We start from the raw sequence: 22,862 nt of genomic DNA, 5'->3' as shown, positions 1-22,862 counted from the left end.
TTTTACTATCCCATGAAGACGATTATCACAGCTTGAAACTAATTGATTAATATAGGTTATAATTATTCTTCAAAATGACATTTCAGTGCGTGATGGTATTTGAGTGCGGAACATTGTAGATTGTTAAGATTCTTGTTTATTTATAATACTTTAATATAATCTATCTATCCACATCTTACGGAAAATATAATCAGTCTCTTAAATTTACAGGAATATATTGATCTTGAAATTATAATAATTTCATATCATTGCGCCCACTCTGAATTTTGAATAATAACGGTGTTCATTAATATAAATAAATCTAAAATCAAATGGGAATTTAAGTGAGCCAGAGAGAGATAAAAATATTTCCGAATCGTCTCTTCATAAATCTTTAAGGCTTATAAGTAGATACGATAGGTTGATATAAAACTAGCCTTTGATAGATGGAGTTACTTGATACCGAATAGCTCTCGGTTTTGACATTTGCCATTCATGACATGACGTCTGTCAAAATTTTATGCCAAAAAAACTATTAGTTTGGTTTTTACAGCCATCAGAAGCAAACAACTTTTGTGTTTTCTGAAAAATGGAAAAAATCGAGTATCGTTCAGTGATTAAGTTCCTCCACAAAAAGGGGAAAATGAATGTGCAGATCAAAGCCGACCTGGACGAAGTTTATGGTGAGGCTGCACCTTCGTTAGCAACAGTAAAATTTTGGAAAGCTGAATTTCTTCGTAGTCGTACGAGTGTTTTTGATTATGAGCGTCCCGGGAGGCCAAATTAAGTCACCACACCAGAAATGATCAACAAAGTCCATGACATGATTATGGCAGATCGTCGAATCAAACTCTTCGAGCTGGTAGAGGCCCTAACCATTTTCTACGAACGCGTACACAACATCATTCACCATCAATTGGACATGAAAAAGCTATCCGCGCGATGGTTGCCGCGTTTGCTGACAATCGACTAAATGCGAAAACGTGTGACTATTTCGGGGACGCTTCGCGCTTTTGGCGATGATAGGCGCGATACGAAGGATTTTTTTTACCGATTTATCACCGTTGATGAAACCTGGGTGCATTATTACACACCGGAAACCAAAGAACAGTCGAAACAGTGGCGCAAACGCGGCGAAGGCCCGCCGAAGAAGGCAAAAAGTGCACATTCGGCCGGCAAAGTGATGGCGACAGTTTTCTGGGATGCGAAGGGCTTCATCCAAATCGACTACTTGGAGCAAGGAAAAACAATCAATGGCGAGTACTACGCAGCATTCGATACCGAATTGCGATTCGATATCGAATTGCGATTCGGATCGATTCGATATCGAATTGCGGTTTGGCACGCAAAAAAGTGCTTTTTCACCAAGACAACGCACCGGCTCACCGATTGGCTGTCGCCATGGCAAAATTACACGAATTGGGTTATAAATTGGTTGAACACCCACCGTCTTCCCCAGATTGTGCCGCTAGCGACTTTTTCCTGTTTCGAAACCTAAAAAAAATTGCTATTTATGTAAATTTTATTTCATTTGAGTATCTAACTTTATCAGATTACAGACAGAATGTGAGCAAACGTTGTATGGACAAATTATTAACAACAAATTAGAGAGCATAGTGGATGAAAGGAATGTAGAATGCATGTGGGGGACATTAAAAGATGTAATTAAAGAAGCAGCAAATATTTCCAGCACCAATGACAACACAAAGAAAAAACAAAAAGAATGGTTTGATGAAGAATGTGAACAATCATTGGAAGAACGGGCCAAGCTACGATTAAAAATGATAACTCAAGGAACAAGAGAAGCGCAGGAAAATTACACTAAACAAAGAAATAGAACCAAAAAAATACTACGAGAAAAAAAAAAGAAACATTATGAAGCTAAACTGAAAAATATAGAGGAAAGCTACAAAAATAATGAAATTAGGAACCTGTACCAAGGAATAAAAAATGAGAAACGAGGGCACCAACCGAAAACTGTACATTATAAAGACAAAAATGGAGAAATGATTATGGGTGAACCAGAGATATTAGAACGCTGGAAGCAGTACTTTGATGAGCTTCTAAATGGACCTGAAAAGACAGACGATAATAACGAGGAAACAGAGGATCTAGTAAATGAAATACAAAATCAACAGGGTGAAGAGCAGGCTCCGACTATAAGCGAAATTCAGAATATCATCGATAAATTAAAAATGAACAAAAGCCCAGGAAGCGACGGCATAACAGCTGAAATGATTAAATTTGGAGGAAATCAGTTAGTAGAGAAAATCCATAAACTAATTAATAATATATGGGAACAAGAAATACTACCTGAGGAATGGACAGAAGCAATACTGTGTCCTATTTACAAAAAAGGAAATATGGCTGATTGTCAGAATTATCGAGGCATAGCGCTGCTAAACATAACGTATAAAATATTGGCTATGCATATTAAAAACAGATTAACAACGAAGGTTGATAAAAGCATAGGAGAATATCAAAGTGGGTTCAGAAAAGGCAGAAGTACTGTGGATCAGGTCTTCACACTACGAGAAATACAGGCTGAAAGTTACGAATATAATAAAGACACCATGGTTCTTTTCATTGACTTTAAACAGGCTTTCGATCAAGTGAAAAGAAGCGAGTTATTCACAGCATTGCAAGACATGGACGTTTCTCCAAAGCTTATTAGAATTATAAAATTAACTCTCCAAAGAACAATGAATAAAGTCAAGATAAACAATACTATAACAGAAAGCTTTGAGGTCAAACAAGGAGTGCGGTAGGGTGATCCATTATCGTCTATAATGTTTAGCATATTACTAGAAAAGGTTATACAGGAAGCAAACATTAATAGAACAGGTCTGATCTACCACAAAAACATCAGTGCTTGGCATTCGCAGACGATTTGGTAATCTTGGCTAGGAGCAAAATAGAACTTATAGAAACAGTCATGAAACTCGAGGAGAGGGCAGGAACCAAAGGATTGTATATCAATGAAGCAAAAACAAAGTATATGGAATGGACAAATAAGCAATTCGTTCGGGGACAATACATAACAATGACAACAGCGAAGGGAACACAGTATAAATTCGAAGAAGTTGAGAGATTTGAGTACTTAGGAACTGTCTTCACAAGAGATCCTAACTGTGAAGAAGAAATACTAAAGAGAATTATGTCGGGCAACCGCGCTATATTTGCTCTTAATGGGTTGTTAAGAAGTAAAAATATATCACGAAGAGCAAAACTAAGAACTTACAAGACCGTAATAAGGCCGATAGTAACGTATGCTTCTGAAACATGGGTCACAACAACAAAAACATCAAGAGTTGTTATTAGTTTGGGAGAGGAAAATACTGAGCAAAATCTTCGGTGGGAAAAACTTAAATGGACAATGGGTAAGAAGAACAAATAAGGAACTAACTGAGCTCTATTAAGATCCTAACATACTAGCAGTAATTAAGGCGCAAAGACTTAGATGGTTGGGCCATGTGCAGAGGATGATTCCATCTAGAATTCCCAGAATGGTACTATCTAGTGCATTGGCAGTGAGAAGACGAAGAGGAAGACCGAGGTCACGATGGAGTAATGGAGTTAGAGAAGATATGAGAAGAATTAACGTAAGGAACTGGGAAAGAAAAGCGACTGACAAAAGGGAGTGGAAAAGAATAGTACATCAAGCCATGGGCCTACTAGGCTCGTAGTACTTACATATTATTATTATCTAACTTTATATTTTCCATAAGATCTGTGCGTCCTTTGTGTAATGTTTATATGGTGCTTGTTCTGGTTTAATCGTATCGTATGCGTGTCGGAGTATGGGGTGAAATTTTTTACTGCTTCATCAATGTTATTGTTTAGTATTACTACAGAAACAGACCACTCTGCAGCGCTACTGAGTGGATCCACAAAGTGACTAAAGCTTCATTTACACCTAGCAAGTTCAGTGGCCGTAAGTACTTTCTGCCAGTAAAAGTGTAAATGAAGCTTTAGACAGGATATTTTGTAGCGCCTAATGGACGCCACTAGCAGCGAGGATCGTCGACAATCGCTGGCCACTGTTGCTCGTCTGGAATGGCACGTTTAATTTACATAAGAATTTACGGCCAATCATCGGAAGCTACGGTATCCGCCAAAATAAACAGTAAAGTTTGTTTAGCAGTAAATATTATTAAATTTAGCTGACTTGGCCCATTGTTAAGACCGGTCCGGAGCGATAAGCAATCGAGGTAGACAGAGTTGGTCTTTTGACAATTAACACTGACTAGACGGTACTCCTATAATAAAGCAAAGAATCCACAAAATTTACAATAATTACGACGAAAAAAAAAAAAACAAAAAAACGGATGTAAAATATATTGCTTTGCCTTATACCCGAAATCAATGTTTTCAAATGAGTTTTAAAATAAATTACATCTATTTTAATTGCTAAGATTATAGAAAAACACACATTCAAATATATTTAAATTTTACCTGAAACTGGGCCTTTTATACTATTGAAGTACCAGTACAAGTATTGACCATTGAAGTCAACCATTTACTGCTAAACAAACTTTACCGAAATTAAGGGGGCTGTGAAATTGCGCACGCAAGTTGCATCTATCATTTTTTGTATACTTGTCATTAGTTGTAAACATGACATTACGTTACGGTTAAAATCTTTGCCACTATGGTTCTTTCTACCAATTCTTTTAGTAGAACATTATTTCCGCTCATACGCAGTTGGACATTTGGGTTGCTGTGTGTGGTCATGGGATAATTGGTTGTTATTTTGTTGAAGACGAAAATGAGCAGCCAGGTACTGTCAATCAAGAGCGGTACAGACATAATATTGTAACACCTTTTGTCAGAGATTTAAAGACTTTTGTCGTGCGCGTAATTTAAGAATCTGTAAGCAATGGTTTCAACAGGATGGCGCAACAAGCCATATACAGCCGAATGCTCCATAATTTTGATCCGTAAACATTTTAAACTAGTAACTAGAGTAATCGTAAACTAGAGCCATCTACCAAAAAACAAAGTAAGTTATCAATTGAAGAAGCACAGAAAACGACAATAAATATCATTCCCATACCACCAGATTGAGAACAGGTGGAGTACTTTCTTTGGTTACAATCTCCCGAGATTTTCAAAAATTATAAATCATACAGGATGCCGAGGAAATTAAGATGACAGAATTTTAAATAATTCACAACCCATCTGCTCAGCGTGGTAAAAGTTCCAACAAGAAAGATTCCTTAGTACTCAAAAAAAAGATTGGAAAGAAATCCTTTGTAAAAGGTATAACATTTTTTTATTAAAAATCCCTTAAAAGGGCTACATCACAACAAAACGTTTTCGATTTTTATAAAAAATCATCATCAGTGTTCGATAAACTGGATGCTAGCTGAGCCACAAAAGAAAAATATCTGGGTAAAAACCCTTTACATAAAATATAGATGCCTTAAAAGTGCATACTTCAAGAAAAAGGCCTGTGATTTTGAAAAACTCAATTTGGATCCCACGTGTTGGGAAACCTGTATACCTTACCTTAGGGCATTATCCTGTTTGCCATGTGACCATCACAGGCCTTTTTCTTGAAGTATGCACTTTTAAGGCATCTATATTTTATGTAAAGGGTTTTTACCCAGATATTTTTCTTTTGTGGCTCAGCTAGCATCCAGTTTATCGAACACTGATGATGATTTTTTATAAAAATCGAAAACGTTTTGTTGTGATGTAGCCCTTTTAAGGGATTTTTAATAAAAAAATTTTATACCTTTTACAAAGGATTTCTTTCCAATTTTGTGATTGATGGTATACAGCCAACTACAGGAAAACTTTTTCTTTTCCTTGTGGATTTAAAAAAAAAAGAGTACCTAAATGAATTAAAATGTATACACATTTTCAATTTCTTTGCAACACGAAAATGCAGCAGCTGCATAATACTCTGGTTAAATCGGAGAGTGCAGGAAGAGTCTATACCGGTTTCGGAGGTTTTTTCCTCCTCATCAGTAGCCCCATATCCTCTTCTCTCCGATTTCCCCAGGTATCATACTTTGGGCCTTTCCAAATTGCAAAGAACGAAACGCCGCGGATATTTTTTTATATTCGGTAGGTACTGTTTATTTTGGCGGATACTGTACTTTGTCGCTCCGCAGTAGTGCTGCAAAGCAGTTCGTCTGTTTCTGGGGCTTTATACCGACACAACACCAACAACCAACACTCGTGTGAACCGTCTTGACTTCCTAAATAATATATTGTTTTATTTCATCTTTCCTGAATCAACTATTAGACATCGTTGATTCCTAAAATATCTATATTCAGATTAAGTCTTTCCAGATGGGATATATTTATTATTCAAAGGCTCTAAGGTGTTGTAAATTTATATATTATATTTGTTCCTAATGTTAAATTTACAAATTTTATAAAAAAAATAAATAAATAACAAAATAAATACTTGTCTAATTATATAATAAGAAAAATCTACAAGATATATTTATTCTACATTTACAATATTTCATTGTAGAGGGAATAAATAATTTGTTAATGATACATAGTTACGATACTCTCAATGTAAAATCCAACAGGATTTTGATTTCGATTTAAAGCGTAATTCTTCTCGTAGTTTCTTCGCATTTCTTCGATTTAAAGTTCGTATTTCGTTTTGGGTCTCAATACTGATTTCGGTTGCAATTTGGGACTGCTTGGTGGCGTGTAATCTGGTTCAGGAATATAAGGCGGCATGCCATAGGGATACATATCTGACAGATTTGGTACAGTAGGTGAAGGAACGTTGCGAGGTGGAGATCTTCTTCCAGGTGCTTGGGCCTTACCAATCTTGGCCAGCCTGCTTTCGTCTGACGGAGGTCTTCCGTATTCGTAGGGGTGTAATGGATTCATTGCGCTGTTGCTCAGTGGATTTAGACCATTTGAAGGTCTTCGGAGTTCACTTGATGGAGGGCTAAATAGGCTTTCCTCTGAGTCGAAGCCTCTGTTTTCGAAGGTGTTGTCTATTTGTACGTTGTCGTACAGACTAAATGGCGCTGGCCTAAAATATACAAAATAAATTAAATGAAGAATGAAAAAAACTTTAACAATATAAGCAAAAATGGAAAATCAGGGGCAGTAAAGGATTACATTAGCAACAAGTAAAAAATGAAGTATTTATGAAGAAACAGGTTATCAGAAGAGCTTACAAAATAATATAGAGCAAAACAAAAATATATATCTGTGGAATCTATGAACATATGAAAGTTGCTGGCTAATTAAATAAATTGCTTTGAATCGATTTGAATCAAAACAAAACCGTTTATTTTTATTTTGTTGTACATCATACTCTGTATTAGAATAACAATGATAACTATTGTATTGGGATAAACTGCATCTCAGTAATCATCTTATTAAGACAAATTCTTTTAATAATTAAATGTCTTTGGTAAAACAAATACGGTTGTTTATAATAAATACGATTGACCTATATTACCACATCATTGTGTCGATTTTCGATACAAGGTCAGTTTGAAATAACAATTAGTATTCGTTATTTATAATCTAGTCGATTCAGCACTTTTACTAAACACTCTCACTTTTATTTATACCAAATAGTAAACAGGGGAATCCACTTTGAGTTCTACTTTCATGGCGAAAAGATTAGTCATTGGTATTTAAGATCCCAACGAGTAAACATCACAGTTACTAAATAATATACCACCAGCTCTTTACCGTAATTACTTCAACGTACCAATAAATGAATCTACAGTGAGTATTGTTACTTCATCAACCCTTATGGTAGGGGGTAACCACCCCTCAATTATCTGAGATGGTTCAGATAAACAGGAACCATCATACTATTCAGATGGGTAAACTGAAATGCGTTGGTGGAATATTTTCCTAAACGTAACCCGTTTGGTATCTTCATACCTGGGTAAACAGTTTACTTGAATTGTTATCGACACTCATTTCATCTTTCTACGTTAGAAGTCGTTCTAACCATACTCGGGTATAAATATTTAATTATTTATACCGACCTGTCGGTGCGTTTTGGTTCAAATCAGTTTTCTTGCAAAGCCTCTTTGATAACGTGTAAACCTAGAGACACGTGTCGGGGATGGCAAGAGACTCGATTTGAATCAAAACGAAACCGTTTATTTTTATTCTTTATTTAATTATTATCAAATTAATTAATTAATAAGTTAATACTTACCCTGATTGATAGGCATTTATAGGTGAAAGTAACGATCGACGGGGCTAAAAAACAAAAATATTTAATTAAAATTCTTATTGAAATATATTTAAGCAGAAACATTGAAATAAATTCATTTTATTGCAATCTTCGATATGCCATAATATGTTGATATCGCACATGATATGTCATAGGGATAGAGAATCTCAAAGATGACTCCACAGAAAAGGTCGGAAGCTCGATATGGCAAAAATCGACACGGCTTAGGCTAGGGCCAGACAAGCGACAATTTACAGCGCTCTAAGAGCAGTAAAATTAAGCGGGAAAATGGGTCCCACGGTGAGTGTAGTAGATGGCCAGACTGAGCTGTAAAATATCGCGAAGCAACATAGTAACATAGGATATGACCCATTTTTCGCGCTTTATTTTACTGCTCTTACACCGCTGAAAATTGTCGCTTGTCTGATCGTGGCCTTATCTGAACTAAATAACTAAATTTGAATTAATCAAAGGTAATACCACGAGTCCTCTAAATTTTATCGATAAATTTTTTTGTTTTCACGAAAACTTCTTTATTTGGTAAAATTACGAAAACAAACCGAATGATAAAATCACGAGTCCGAAGGACGAGTGATTTTATCCATTTCGGTTTGTTTGAGTGATTTTACCCTAAATAAAGAAGTTTAAGTATGAAAACGAAAAAATTTATCAAGCAAAATTTAGAGGACGAGTGGTATTTGAAAAGATTATTTTGTAAACCAATATGTATTATTAGTAAATACGGGCATCTGTGAAATATTTTTAAGACAACTAGGATCAATGTGTTAAGTAGGTTATAGATAAATTATTTTATGATTTAAAAATGAACCAATTTATTTATTATATTGTTAATACATAAAAAACTGTTTAAATCGAAAATGAACAATTATTAAAAACACAATTTTTATAACTGATATGAGATTTTCCAATGTCGTTCGTAACGTATTATGTGAAATTTAGGGTACCTTAAGTTTTATCAGGGAAGAGACTGTTTTATCAAGGAAGAGGCTGTTTTATCAGTATTACACTCAATGATTGGCTAGAACGACGCGTGGTGATTGGCTGAAAAAGCAAAAACGTCAGAATTTGACAGGTGAAAAAATAATCATAGCAATTTACAAATAGTACAGTCGCCAGAGATATTATTTCTAGAAAAGTAAAAAAATCTGCCAGTCTTACCCCTGGGCTTCCCCCTAAAAGCTTCATCGTGGGGGGATCTCATCGATTTACCGGGATGCCATAGAAAAAAAATGCTTCAAACAAGAAATGTAGCTGAGATAATTTTGAACAAAAATGTTTATTCACATTTTTTGTGTAGTAGTGCAGTCGATAGGTGAAACAATTGTGCATTTAATGATAGAAGCATGTAATTTGGACCACACATACTACATACAAGGTGTCCCAGACTAATTTAGCCAGGCTATATCTCTTAAACGAATAGAGATTTTCAAATGGGACAAAAACTGATCTATTCCATTTGTAATAAACTGTAATATGGCGTAAAAAAAATCATCCCCTAAATATTCATCCCTTAGTTACAACCCCTAACTTTAATTTTTTTAATAGCACCCTCTACATTTTTTTATAGTTTTGGATGTGGTCTTCGATCGTCTATTCAACACATTTTTCAAAAATAAAATAGGTCAGTAAATAATCAAGAAAATATCAGTTGATTTTTGTTAATTATGTGTCCCAGACTAATTTATTCAGGCTATAATTCTTAAACGAATAAAGATTTTCGAATGGGACAAAAACTGATCTATTCCATTTGTAATACACTTTAATATGGTGTAGAAAAAAAAACATCCCCTACATATTTATCCCTTAGTTACAGGGTGCTATTAAAAAAAATTAAGTTAGGGGTTGTAACTAAGGGATGAATATTTAGGGATGATTTTTTTCTACGCAATAATAAAGTGCATTACAAATGGGATAGATTAGTTTTTGTCCCATTCGAAAATCTTTATTCGTTTAAGAAATATAGCCTAGATAAATTAGTCTGGGACACATAATTATCAAAAATAAACTGATATTTTTCTTGATTACTTACTAACCGATTTTATTTTTAAAAAATGTGTTGAATAGACGATCGAAGACCACATCCAAAACTATAAAAAAATGTACAGGGTGCTATTAAAAAAATTAAAGTTAGGGGTTGTAACTAAGGGATGAATATTTAGGGGATCATTTTGTCTACGCCATATTATAGTGTATTACAAATGGAATAGATTTAGCCTAATAAAATAAAAAAAAGTCAAAATGTAAATTCGTACAGGTTAAAACAAATTTTATATCAAAGTTTAGGTGGATACAAAAGAGATTTTCAAGAAAGTATCCAAATCATACAAGGGGATCATTGTTTAAATAATTAAAAAGGGGTCATTTTTGCAAAAAAAAAATACTTTTTTAACTGCTGAGGTAATTCACTTATTAATGAAGGTCTATGGGATTTTTTTCTGCAAGGTTGAAGGGTAAATCTTTCACATAAGACTTACTATATTAAATTTGACTTCCTATTTATTTAAATACTTGTATATAAAACTTTAAAAACAAATTTGCAAAAAATTATTTTTAGCGTTTTAAATAAGCACTATAAAATATCTTGCTTTACAAATTAAGTTGCGCTACGTTACCAGTATTAAGCAAAAAAAAATTGGTCGGAAAATATTTAATATTTTTTGAGATATTGAATTTGTTTATTAAATATTACTATATTTTCAATTGCAAAAACGCGGTTGTTGCCAAAGAAATATTCACCTGCTGAAGATCTCATTATTTTTATTTTTATGTATGTTTTCGATAAATGTATTGATAAATTTAAATTTCAATTAAACTCATTCCTAAAATGGCATTTGAAAATTATTCAAATTTGTTTATAAATTGTTTTTTTAATAACGTCGCGGGGATTAAGTATTTTGAAATTCCGTTTCGATAATTGGGTTTCTGGGAATTTTTTACTAATTAACAAAATTTTTTTGTCGCTTTTTCTTCTTCTTTATTTTTCTTGTAGTTATATTACTACGGGCCCTTTTAGGGCTAAATTTTATTAAGAATATCGAATCTCTAAGTTGTAGATTCTAGACCTAAAAATATTAAGATTTAACTAAAATCTCTTAACTAAAATGTGGCTACTTACTGAGTTACAGGGTGTTTTATTTAAAAATTTAAAAATTATTGTTACCAAGTACTTTAAAACTATTTGACGTATCCTTATCATACTTGGCAGAAAGTGTGGCTATTATACACCCTACTAAATTGTGATTAATAAACGTTTCTAGCTAGTTCCAGAGGCGTACAACAGGGGATAGTGAATGATTGACCCTTCCCAAATTCTACGCCACTGAGTGAATTACTATTTTAGCGAAATTTTTCGATTCTCCAATACTTTGTATGTAAATAGCTTTATTGGTATTGATAAAGTCATCAGTTTGAGACATATTGGAAGTTTAAAATTAATGAATGAATGAATCAAAATAACTGGGCCGTTTCATTTTTAACGTCCAATATCTCGAAAACTAATGACTTAAGCGTTACCAGTAAAGAGTATATTATTTAATTAGAAAGTATTGGAGAATCGAAAAATTTCGCTAAAATAGTAATTACCTCAGTGGCGTAGAATTTGGGAAGGGTCAACCATTAACTATCCCATGTCGTACGCCTCTGGTAGTAGCTAGAAACTTTTATTTATCAAAATTTAGTAGACTGTATAGTACCCACACTTTCTGCCAAGTATGATAAGAATACGTGAAATAGTTTGAAAGTACTTGGTAAAAATAATTTTTAAATTTTTAAATAAAACACCCTGTAACTCAGTAAGTAGTCACATTTTATTTAAGTGATTTTAGACCAATCTTAATATTTTCAGATCTAGAATCTACAACTTAGAGATTCGACATTTTTAATGAAACTTAACCCTGAAAAAGCCCATAGTAATATAACTCCAAGAAAAAAAAAGAAGAGGAAAAAAAAGACAAAAAAATTTGTTAACTAGTGAAAAATTTCCAGGAACCCAATTATCGAAACGGCATTTCAATATATTTAATACCCGTGACGTTATTAAAAAACCAAATTATAAACAAATTTGAATAATTTTCAAATGCCATTTTAGGAGGAAGTTTAATTGAAATTTGAACTTATCAATAGATTTATCGAAAATATACATAAGAATAAAAATAATAGTATTTAATACAGGTGAATATTTCTTTGGCAACAACCGCGTTTTTGTGATTGAAAATAGAGTAACATTTGATAAACAAATTCCATATCTTAAAAAATATTAAATATTTTTGGACCAATTTTTTTTTATTAATACTGATAACATAGCGTAACTTCTCATGTAAAATAAGATATTTTATAGTGCTTATTTAAAACGCTAAAAATATTTTTTTGCAAATTTGTTTTTAAAGTTTTATGTATAATTATTTAAATAAATAGGCGGTCAAATTTAATTTAGTAAGTCTTATGTGATAGATTTACCCTTCAACTTTGCAGAAAATATTACTATAGACCTTCATTAGTAATTGAATGACCTCAGCAGTTAAAAAAGTAATTTTTTTGCAAAAATGACCCCTTTTTAATTATTTAAACAGTGATCCCCTTGTATGATTTGGATACTTTTTTGAAAATATCTTTTGTACCCACCTAAACTTTGATATAAAATTTGTTTCAACCTGTACGAATTTACATTTTGATTTACATGTAGTGTAATTTTATTTTACTAGACTAATTAGTTTTTGTCCCATTCGAAAATCTCTATTCGTTTAAGAGATATAGCCTGGCTAAATTAGTCTGGGACACCCTGTATATAAAGGTTCAAATTTAGATGGGAGGCCATCTCAGATTTTGCCTTTTACAAAAATGGCGGGTATTCAAAATGGCGACTATACATATGTGACTAATAGCACGATAACTTTTGAACGAAACGTCAGATTTCAACCAAATTTGGTATATAGGTTCTTTTTTTGATGAACAATATCGAGGTCTTTGAACCGGAAGAATCGGTTTACCAAAAGTTGTGTTTTTCCTGGTTTTTATGTAAAAATATGTTGTTTTTTTTTTCAATTCTTTCACCCTGTATATATTAATTTTTCAAAAAGGTAATACCACCATTGAAAAGAGTGTAAAAATATTTTTTAGGAAATATTTTGACTTTTTTAGTTATGTTAATTACCATTTAATAAATGCATAACGTATCTTCACATGTACCTATGTGCGGAAGATTCATTTTGAATGCCCGCCATTTTTGTAAAAGACAAAATCTGAGATGGCCTCATATCTAAATTTGAATCTTTGTATGTGTAGTGTGTGTGGTCCAAATTATATGCTTCTACCATTAAATGCACAATAATTCTTATAAGGTTTGCACGAATCTGCCGCACATGGGTACATGTGAAGATAAGTTATGCATTTATTAAATAGTAACTAAAATAACTAAAAAGTTAAAAATATTTCCTAAAAGATATTTTTACGCTCTTTTTAATGCCGGTATTACCTTTTTGAAAAATTAATATATACAGGGTGAAAGAATTAAAAAAAAACAACATATTTTTACATAAAAAATCAGCAAAAACACAACTTTTGGTAAACCGATTCTTCCGGTTCAAAGACCTCGATCTTAAACATAAAAAAAAAAGAACTTATATACCAAATTTGGTTGAAATCGGACTTTTCGTTCAAAAGTTATCGTGCTATTAGTCACATATGTATAGTCTCCATTTTGAATGCCCGCCATTTTTGTAAAAGGCAAAATCTGAGATGGCCTCCCATTTAAATTTGAACCTTTGTATGTGTAGTATGTGTGGTCCAAATTATATGCTTCTATCATTAAATGCACAATTCTTATAATATTTTGCACGAATCTGCCGCACTATAGAATAAACCGTTCTCTCAGAAACAACGATTGAAGTAAACGACGATTTGAATGTCAGTTACGTGCGCGAGATAAATTTTGGAAATAAAATTTGTATCAATTAGACGGCAAAAACTCGATTTAGGGTGTTACCAGATTCAGGTTTTACTAGATCAGTACTCCGGTGAACTCCGGTCCGAAACTCGGTTCTCTGTTGCGGTAGACGGCATTTTATATCGTTATCGGCGTTTCATCACCAGCGCGCATCGATAGTAGTGGTTGCTGGAAGTCAAGAAATGCAGAGAGGTAGCACGCCGGCGGTGTACGCTGTTATTGACATAGTTACAAATATATACTATAAGCAGGTATGCTTGGTTGTATAGTAATTTTCAGCCACTGTCAATCGGTCAAAGTTTAACCAACATAGCAAAAAATAGTTACTGAATTTACAAGACATATGAGACTGGGATTACAGAACCGATTATATGAGAAGTTCAGTATTTTAAAACAGAAGTATATAAAACATTAAAGTACCTATAGGTAAACTTTAATACATTATATTTTAATTTTTTATATATGTATGCATGTAGTTTAAACCTTTTCTTGGCAAGCCAAAATAAAAATGTGAAAAGTGTGTTTTCTTTCTATTAATGCCCTTCTAAATTCATTTAAAAATTCGTGAAATAAAAATTTTACCTTTAATTTATTGCTAAGTACCAAATTTTAATTTATTACAAATTTGTTACATTTATATGTATGCGACGATTTTTTATAATTCAATAAAAAAAACAACTAAAGTATACACTTTCTGTTTATAGGATAATTGCACAATATAAAACAATCACCAAAATAAAAAAAACACATTATTTCTTACAAAAAATTAAAAGTTACTAAAAGCAATCGAGGACCTTCTCAAAAATTTATCAAATATATCCAACAGATGACAGATGGTATCAATTAGAAATGCTCAGAAATCTGTAATAATAAAAATATAAGGCAACTATTGCCATTTAGGGATAGTTTCATATTATTAGTACAAAATATGCCTAACAAAATATACCTCAAGTTACCTAGAACTCACCTAGCACCTAAAATGAAAATGTTACAAATTTGTTACATTGCCAAGAAGAGGGTTCAGTAAAAATAACAAGACTTACCTTCCGTCTCTGTCGACAAACAGAAACCATTAAAACGATGGCAAAAACTACATTCAATATCCATAATATGTATCCTCTTGCAACTATAGACATGACGATTCCTAACGCTGTATATTCAGTCTGTCTCATTTCATAGGACTAAAAATAAAACAATTTACACATGTGTAATTGTTAAGTCGCAAAATGGTCTCATGAAAAAGCTCCGAGTATAAATACAAGGTGAATTAGTGAAACGGTACGATTTGGCAACGCTGCTGACGATAAAATAGAGGTGCCGCGGGCTTGCGACGTAAACGTTGTGGATCTAGAGAGTGGGAAATTTATTTATCATGGAGACGCGATCGGGTGAACAATGCGCATTTTCTGTGAAAACTTATTACAAACATGGTGAAATTTTTGTGCACATACAACGAGCCTTTCTTTTAGACTCCCGTTTGCCGTCCCGCTCTGCAGTTCCATCTAACATGGCTATTAAGACTTGGGTAAGGAACTTTGAAAGTACTGTTTTAACATCACAGACAAGAGGTGGCAGTGTCAGAGCTGCTGGCATACCTCAGAATATTGAAGTGGTGCGAAATTCATTACTCGCGAGTCGTCGCAGGGATCTTCAATATTCTGAGGAGTGCGAGCAGTTCTGACACTGCACCTCTTTTCTGCGATGTTAAAACAGTACTTTCAAGGTTCATTACCCAAGTCTTAAAATAGTCATGTTAGACGGAACTGCAGAGCGGGACGGCAAACGGTAGTCTAAAAGAGACGGTCGTTGTATAGGCACAAAACTTACGTCGCAAGCCCGCGGCACCTCTATTTTATCGTCAGCAGCGTTGCCAAATCGTGCCGTTTCACTGAGTCACCTTGTATTAAAGCAAATATGCAGACAAATGAATTACCCAAGTTTCCCATCTACCAGGTGTTTTGTTATATTCTGTTAAAGTTTCAATATGTACACTAAACGCAGACACTTACATTTTGTTCGATCACAGTGATTATGACGCCAGTGTTTCAGTTGGCTACTTTGAAAAGTCTTAACTGTCGTCTGTGATCAGCTGCCACTCTATCAATTTTGCGATATAAATTGTTTTCAATGATTACCGTATTCAATTAGAGAATACGATAGATTTTTGTTGATTTTCATAGACAGTTTTGATAGGGGAAGCAGAGATCTACCACCAACGCGCTGGAATGACAATGTAAAGAGAACTGCTGGGAACTGGATGATGGTAGCTCAAGACAGGGAGGTACTTAGAGGAGGCCTATGCTCAGCAGTGAACGATAACGGCTAGGTGATGATGATGATGATGATGATAGATTTTAACTGCCAAGATCACACGGGAGGAAGCCCTGACAGGAAAGTCCTTAGGACGTCCACGAATAAGATGGAGAGATAAGACTCCAGAGGTCCAGAGGTCAGATTTAAGAAAAATGGACGACCGTTCGAGATGGAAACGAGTTGCAGTCAGCTAAGGCCCACCCCGGATCGTAGTGCTACGTAAAGAAGAAGGAGATAGATTTTAACAAATAAAATTTACTACGTCAATCTACATATATGAGAACTTTATGTACGTGGATAATAAAAAAGTGATTTTGAAGTTAGGTTAAGCTAGATTAGATGGTGCACGTCGAAAAAAATTTTTTAGAGCACTTTGTTTTGTCAAAGATAAGCTAAGGTATCTTATTAAGGATCTTCCAAGGAGAGCAATCGTTTCCATCGCCCAAATCATAAATGTTATGCTCAGACTAAGAAGATATCCTAAGAAATGGAAGGAAGCACTTGTGATAATGTTTCAGAAAGCAGGAAAAAATGGAACATTCCATCAAAACTATAGACCAACCAGCCTATCATCAGCAATAAGCAAGGTTTCAGAGAAGGTACTGCTAGCTAGGTTAAAAGAAAAGTCGTAAACAAAAGGAATGATACTCGAAGCACAATTTGGTTTCAGAACTGAACACTGCAGCGTGCTAGAAATGTTAAGGTTGACTCAATACATTACAGAGGTATTCAACCAGAAGAAATATACAGCTACTGCATTCCTAGATGTCAGTGAAGCATTTGACAAGGTGTGGCACGAATGGCTTATGCTTACAAAATGAGCTAACTTGGATACAGCAAGGCTACATGCATTCTTTCGTCTTACCTAGCAAACAGAGAGTTCAGGGTTCAGATAGAACACGTGAAGTCCTATCTGAAGTCGGAATGATCGAGGCTGGAGTGCCATAGGGGGGAGTACTGTCACCCTTTCTGTATACCATACACCGCGGATATATTAACCAGTGGCAAACCATGCTCAGCCTATATGCTAATAACACAGCAATAGCGGCGAGAAGTCTAGATCCAAACCTAGCAAGGAGATAAGATGCTCTCAATCAGTTGGAAGATTGATGCATTTAATAGAAAATAGCAGTAAACCCAGCAAAATCACAGGCAGTCATGTTTCAAAAACGGATTTGAAAGTCCGGACCCCCAAGTAAGGATATTCAACACACATATAGAATGGTCTAACCAAGCAAAATATTTAGGAGTACTAATGGATAAAAGAAGGATACACACCACATGTCAACGGTGCTACTACTAAGAGCAAGACATGAAGAAGCACACTGAGATCTGTCATTGGAAGAAACAGCAAGTCAAGTCTGAAAACGAAGCTAAGAATGAGAAACATCATCATCATACCAGCCATAACATATAGATCACTAGCTTGGGACCAAACCTCTAAAACCAACAGGAAGAATATTTAATTAGCATATAAGTACATTATGAGAGAGGCAGTGAAGATTTCCACATACGTATACGAAAGTTTCCTATACAGAAAAAATAAAGAGGTAAGGATCCTAGATAAAATGAATGAAAGCGTACGGAATATTCAACGAACTAAGAAATCATTCAAATGAAACTCTAAGAAACTTGACAAACTACGACAAAGACAGACTGACGAGGCACAGAAGACCCAGACACCAACTAGTAGGGTATCAACCCGAAAAGTTAAAAATGAAAAAGTAGTCACATATGTAGTAGGAAACGTGTCCAGTGGCCAAAAAAGGAAGGCCCAGAACGAGGTGGTTGGATGACGTGGAAGACGAACTGAAAACCATGAATATAAGACAATGGAGAAGAAGGGCACAAGAGAGATCCGACTGGAGGGACATAGCCAAACAGGCAAAGATCCATCCAGGATTATTATGTCAAAAGAAGAAGACTTCACACTATTTAATCAATTTCTTTCTGAGCTTTAGGTCACCCAAAAAAAGAAAATAGAAATTTTTCCCCTCAGCAAGGTACCCTAGATGAAGGAACTGCGATTTCTGAGCATTAAGGCCGTGTACCGTAAAGCTATGGTTTCCTCGAAATGGGGACCAGCAAATTGCGACCGTAATAATGCGATGAATATCGGTGAAAAAATCAGGGTTCTTTATTGCGGCAACGAAATATGTAAACTCAGAAAGCGTCGTCAGTACGGTTTTCACACACCACCACACTTCACCACCGCAATAAACCGTTGACTGAATGTTTCTTGTCGCATTGGCTGCCGCATTCAATATGCCGGCACCATCATATTGCGTTGCAGTGGCTTCCAACGCTTCCTTGAAAACCACTGCTATCGTTGTCTGTGGTACAGTTTTCTATGACGTCACTCGCCGCAATATTGCGGTCATAATTTGCCGGTGCCGCTTTCGAGGAAACCAGAGCTTTAGGCATGGACTTGGTGGCCAGACTCTATGGGTGATCGGTCGACGAGGTAAGCAAACATCGGTTTCAAAATCGGCAGCCTACACAAAATCGTCCGGCACACACAAAACCCTATACTAGTGCAGAGATCCAGTAACCAAGGTCAAAAAGTAAACGCAATAAATGTATCTCTAGTACTGTTTATTTTAGAATTTTAAAGATTTTTGGGCATGTCCATCGAAGCGGTCTCGAAATGGAGCAGTTGGTGGTCCAAGGAAGGCCTCAGAGTCAACGCCAACGCGGCAGATCTGCACAGCTATGGACACACATTACGAAAAAGCTTCTCAAGAAGCGATATTCTGAGGCATACATGTAAGAGATGACCGCGATCAGAGGACAAATATCATTATTCAAACTATCCGAGCTACTGAAGCACAATGATGAACCACACCACATCTGCTAAGACGTTAATGACTATGATGATATAGCTGAAATGGTGGAAACAAAAATAGTATGTTGCGATGTACGGATGGTTTGAGCGGAACATCACACAGAATGAATAAGCTTATGAGTATTAGAACATTTAATTGAACAAATTAGGAAAAACCCTTAGGTTATTTTAACCGTGTCGTAGAAATAACGTTGTAAATTTTATTTGTTATGTAAATGCAGAAGTTTCCTATTCCTATATACTATATGTATAGCAAATAAGGAATGGGAAACAGTCTTCGGAACTCATATTTGAACGTGTTGATAGCTTCACATTGCCTTGGTTCTAGTACCAACAAAACAAGCGAAGAAATTAGAAGACGATTAAACTTTACAAATAGGGCATACTGTGGACTCCAAAAAAAATTCCACTCAAGATACATCCAAAGAATTAAAATAATTATATACAAAACAAGGCTGAGGTCGGTCCTCACATATGGCACATAAACATTGTAGAAGGATGAAAGACTTTTTTGGAATATTCGACCGTAAAATACTCCGCAAGGTATTTGGAACTATAAAAGACCAAGGGCAGTGGCGCAAAAGATATAACTTCGAATTAAACCAAATCTTTAATGATGCAGACCTCGTAGCGTTCATTAAAACACAGCAACAGATGGGCTGGACACATACGAATGCTAGACAACACGATTTCTAAACAGCTAATCACAGAAATACCGGTAGGCAGAAGAAGAAGGGGCTGACAGCGAATTAGGTGGTTAGATGGAGTTGAGACCGACTAAGGAATATTAGTTGTTTTTAGTTAGTTTTGCTGAAGATGGGGAAGGAATGCGAAGTCATAAAAACCATACAAACAAAAAAACTGATCTAGGCCACATAATGAGAGGGGAAAAGTACTCCCTTCTAAGTCTCATAATCAAAGAAAAAATCTCGGAAAAGAGAAATGTGGGATGTAGGAGGATATCCTGGTTGCGAAAGGGCCTAGCCGGGTAAGATGGTCAAAAGTGCCTCCAACTCAATTTAAATTCCATATAGGTCACTTTTTAGCACATATAGAGGAACTCACTTTCTGAAATGTTTAGCCCCCTAGGTGGTCACGTGACCCCCCTAGAGCCTAATTAGGCTTTTTATGTTTTTATTTTTATCTCAGCCGCGTCAAGAGCTAGCAAAAAACTTTATTTAAAAAGTTGTAAGTTTCAAAAAGATCTATATGATATTTTTTTTTAATTTTTTGGCGGGAAATTCGAATTTTTAGAACAATTTTAAACTTTTAAATAACTCTGAAAAAAAACTAAGACACTCGTTTTTACGAAAATCAATTATAATGTGTATTTTTGCACAATCTTTCACCCTGAATTTTTTCAGATTTTTAAAATTGGTGAAACGTACCTTTAAAAATTAAAAAACCGCATTTTTTCGGTTTTTTTTTTCGTTTTTTGATACAATTTTATACATATTTTTCAAAAAAGGTAACACCGTCACTAGAATAGGTAAAAAAATGAAAAATAATTGGGGTTTGCTTAATAAAATTTTTCTGTAACGCCATCCATTTTCAAGATACAGGGCGTTGAAGAAAACAAAATTTTACAAATTTTTTACGATTTTGCCGAAACTACTAGCAACATCGCAATAAAATTTGGCAGGTTTTAAGAGGTAGTTATTGTGCATTTTTTGACATACAATTAAGAATTTTATATTCATCATTGGCGCGCATACGGGTAATGGTCTGAACTTTTTAAAGAAAAAAAGATGGTACGCTACTGACATATTTCAAATTAACAATCATTTTTGAATTCCTCGTTCCATTTGTGACAAAAAATCTATCTTCCCATTTTTTCATACAACGCGCCGTTTTGTTGCAAAAAATAAAATATCTTAACGCTTCCAAATTATTCGAATTAATTTTTATAATGGATGTATGAGTTTATGTATGTAGATGTAGAAACTACTAGAAGTTCGAATGCTTTGTAAGGGTTAAGATCTTTTATTTTTTGAATAAAAATGGCGCGTCGTATGAAAAAATAAGAAGATAGATTTTTTGTCACAAATTGAACGAGGAATTCAAAAACGATTGTTAATTTGAAATATGTCAGTGGCGTACTATCTTTATTCTTTAAAAAGTTCAGACCATTTTCCCTATGCGCGCTAATGATGAATATCAAATCCTTAATTGTATGTCAAAACATGCACAATAACTACCTCTTAAAACCCGCCAAGTTTTATTACAATGTTGCCAGTAGTTTCAGCAAAATCGTAAAAAATGTGTAAAATTTTGTTTTCTTCAACGCCCTGTATCTTGAAAATGGATGGCGTTACAAAAAAAATTTATAAAGCAAACCCCAATTATTTTTCAGTTTTTTACCTATTCGACGGTGTTACCTTTTTTGAAAAATATGTATAAAATCATATCAAAAAACGAAAAAAAAACCAAAAAAATGCGGTTTTTTATTTTTAAAGGTACGTTCCACCAATTTTAAAAATCTGAAAAAATTCAGGGTGAAAGATTGTGCAAAAATACACGTTATAATTGATTGTCGTAAAAGTTTTTTTTTCAGAGTTATTTAAAAGTTTAAAATTGTTCTAAAAATTCGAATTTTCCGCCAAAAAATAAAAAAAAAATTTTTCGTATAGATCTTTTGAAACTTACAACTTTTTTAAATAAGGTTTTTGGCTAGCTCTTGATGCAGCTGAGATAAAAAAATAAAAACATAAAAAGCCTAATTAGGCTCTAGGGGGGTCACGTGACCACCTAGGGGGCTAAAAATTTCAGAAAGTGAGTTCCTCTGTATGTGCTAAAAAGTGGCCTATATGGAATTTAAATCGAGTTGGGGGCACTTTTCACCATCTTACCCGGCTAGGCCCTTTAAGGGAGTGGTACGGGTGCAGTTCAATACAATTCGCGATAAAAACTGAATATAGAGGGCAAGTCGAAAGTAGGAAAATGGCCGATATAAATGGTATAAACAAACATTGAATTGAGGAACAGAGCAATACCGATTTGATTTAAAATATTTTAATGTACTCAAAATGCTGAAATTTACTAAAAATTTTTTAATAGTGACCAAATTCCATTCAAATCAACAATTTTCTGGTTTATTTATAGACTTATAGTGGTTTAATTTTATTCCACCAGAGATCAGATACTTTGTTTTTCATCGCGAATTGTTCAGAGCTGCAGCCAACAAAGTTAAGATTGATGGTAGCCAACCTCAGATAGGAGATGGTACTGCAAGAAGAAGAAGAAGAAGAAGAAGGGATATTAAAAATCAGAAGAAGACAACAGGTTGATATAAACTGGACAGAATGGCGGCGAATCTTGGAGCAGACACAGCGCAGCACAAAGGATTGTCAATCCAAAGATGCCGATGAGAAATGCAGAAGAAAATTAGTACTAGCATCAATGTTACTTCTTCTTCTATTAATTTCTTGATCGACTCCCATTCTGATGTTATATCTTCTGCTTTATATTTTCCTGTTTTGGTTTTATCTTAACATGGAATTTGGCCGGATGTTTTATGATCTGGTAACGTCCAAGTTCTGGGTTATGGAATCTCCCCTTCTGCTTCTATTTTATTGAAC

General features: G+C 34.5%; 1 protein-coding gene across 9 annotated transcripts in view; it reads right to left on the bottom strand.

Moving 5' to 3' along the window:
* Nucleotides 1-6,397: 6,397 nt before the first annotated feature.
* LOC114335148 (mucin-2) overlaps nt 6,398-22,862 on the bottom strand; it is an 85,309-nt gene continuing 68,844 nt past the window's right edge. For all 9 annotated transcript variants that reach the window (XM_050662580.1, XM_050662579.1, XM_050662584.1 and 6 more), the window contains 3 exons: nt 15,170-15,307; nt 8,147-8,190; nt 6,398-6,991 (listed from right to left, as the gene is read on the bottom strand). In XM_050662580.1, the coding sequence (XP_050518537.1) occupies nt 6,589-6,991; nt 8,147-8,190; nt 15,170-15,307 (585 nt within the window). In that variant the 3' untranslated portion in view covers nt 6,398-6,588. The remainder of the gene's footprint in view (nt 6,992-8,146; nt 8,191-15,169; nt 15,308-22,862) is intronic.

Source organism: Diabrotica virgifera, chromosome 9, assembly GCF_917563875.1.
Source record: "Diabrotica virgifera virgifera chromosome 9, PGI_DIABVI_V3a".
In the NCBI taxonomy this organism is placed as follows: domain Eukaryota; kingdom Metazoa; phylum Arthropoda; class Insecta; order Coleoptera; family Chrysomelidae; genus Diabrotica; species Diabrotica virgifera.
The sequence above is the reverse complement of the archived record's forward strand: the minus strand, read 5'-3'. Positions and strand labels throughout refer to the sequence as shown.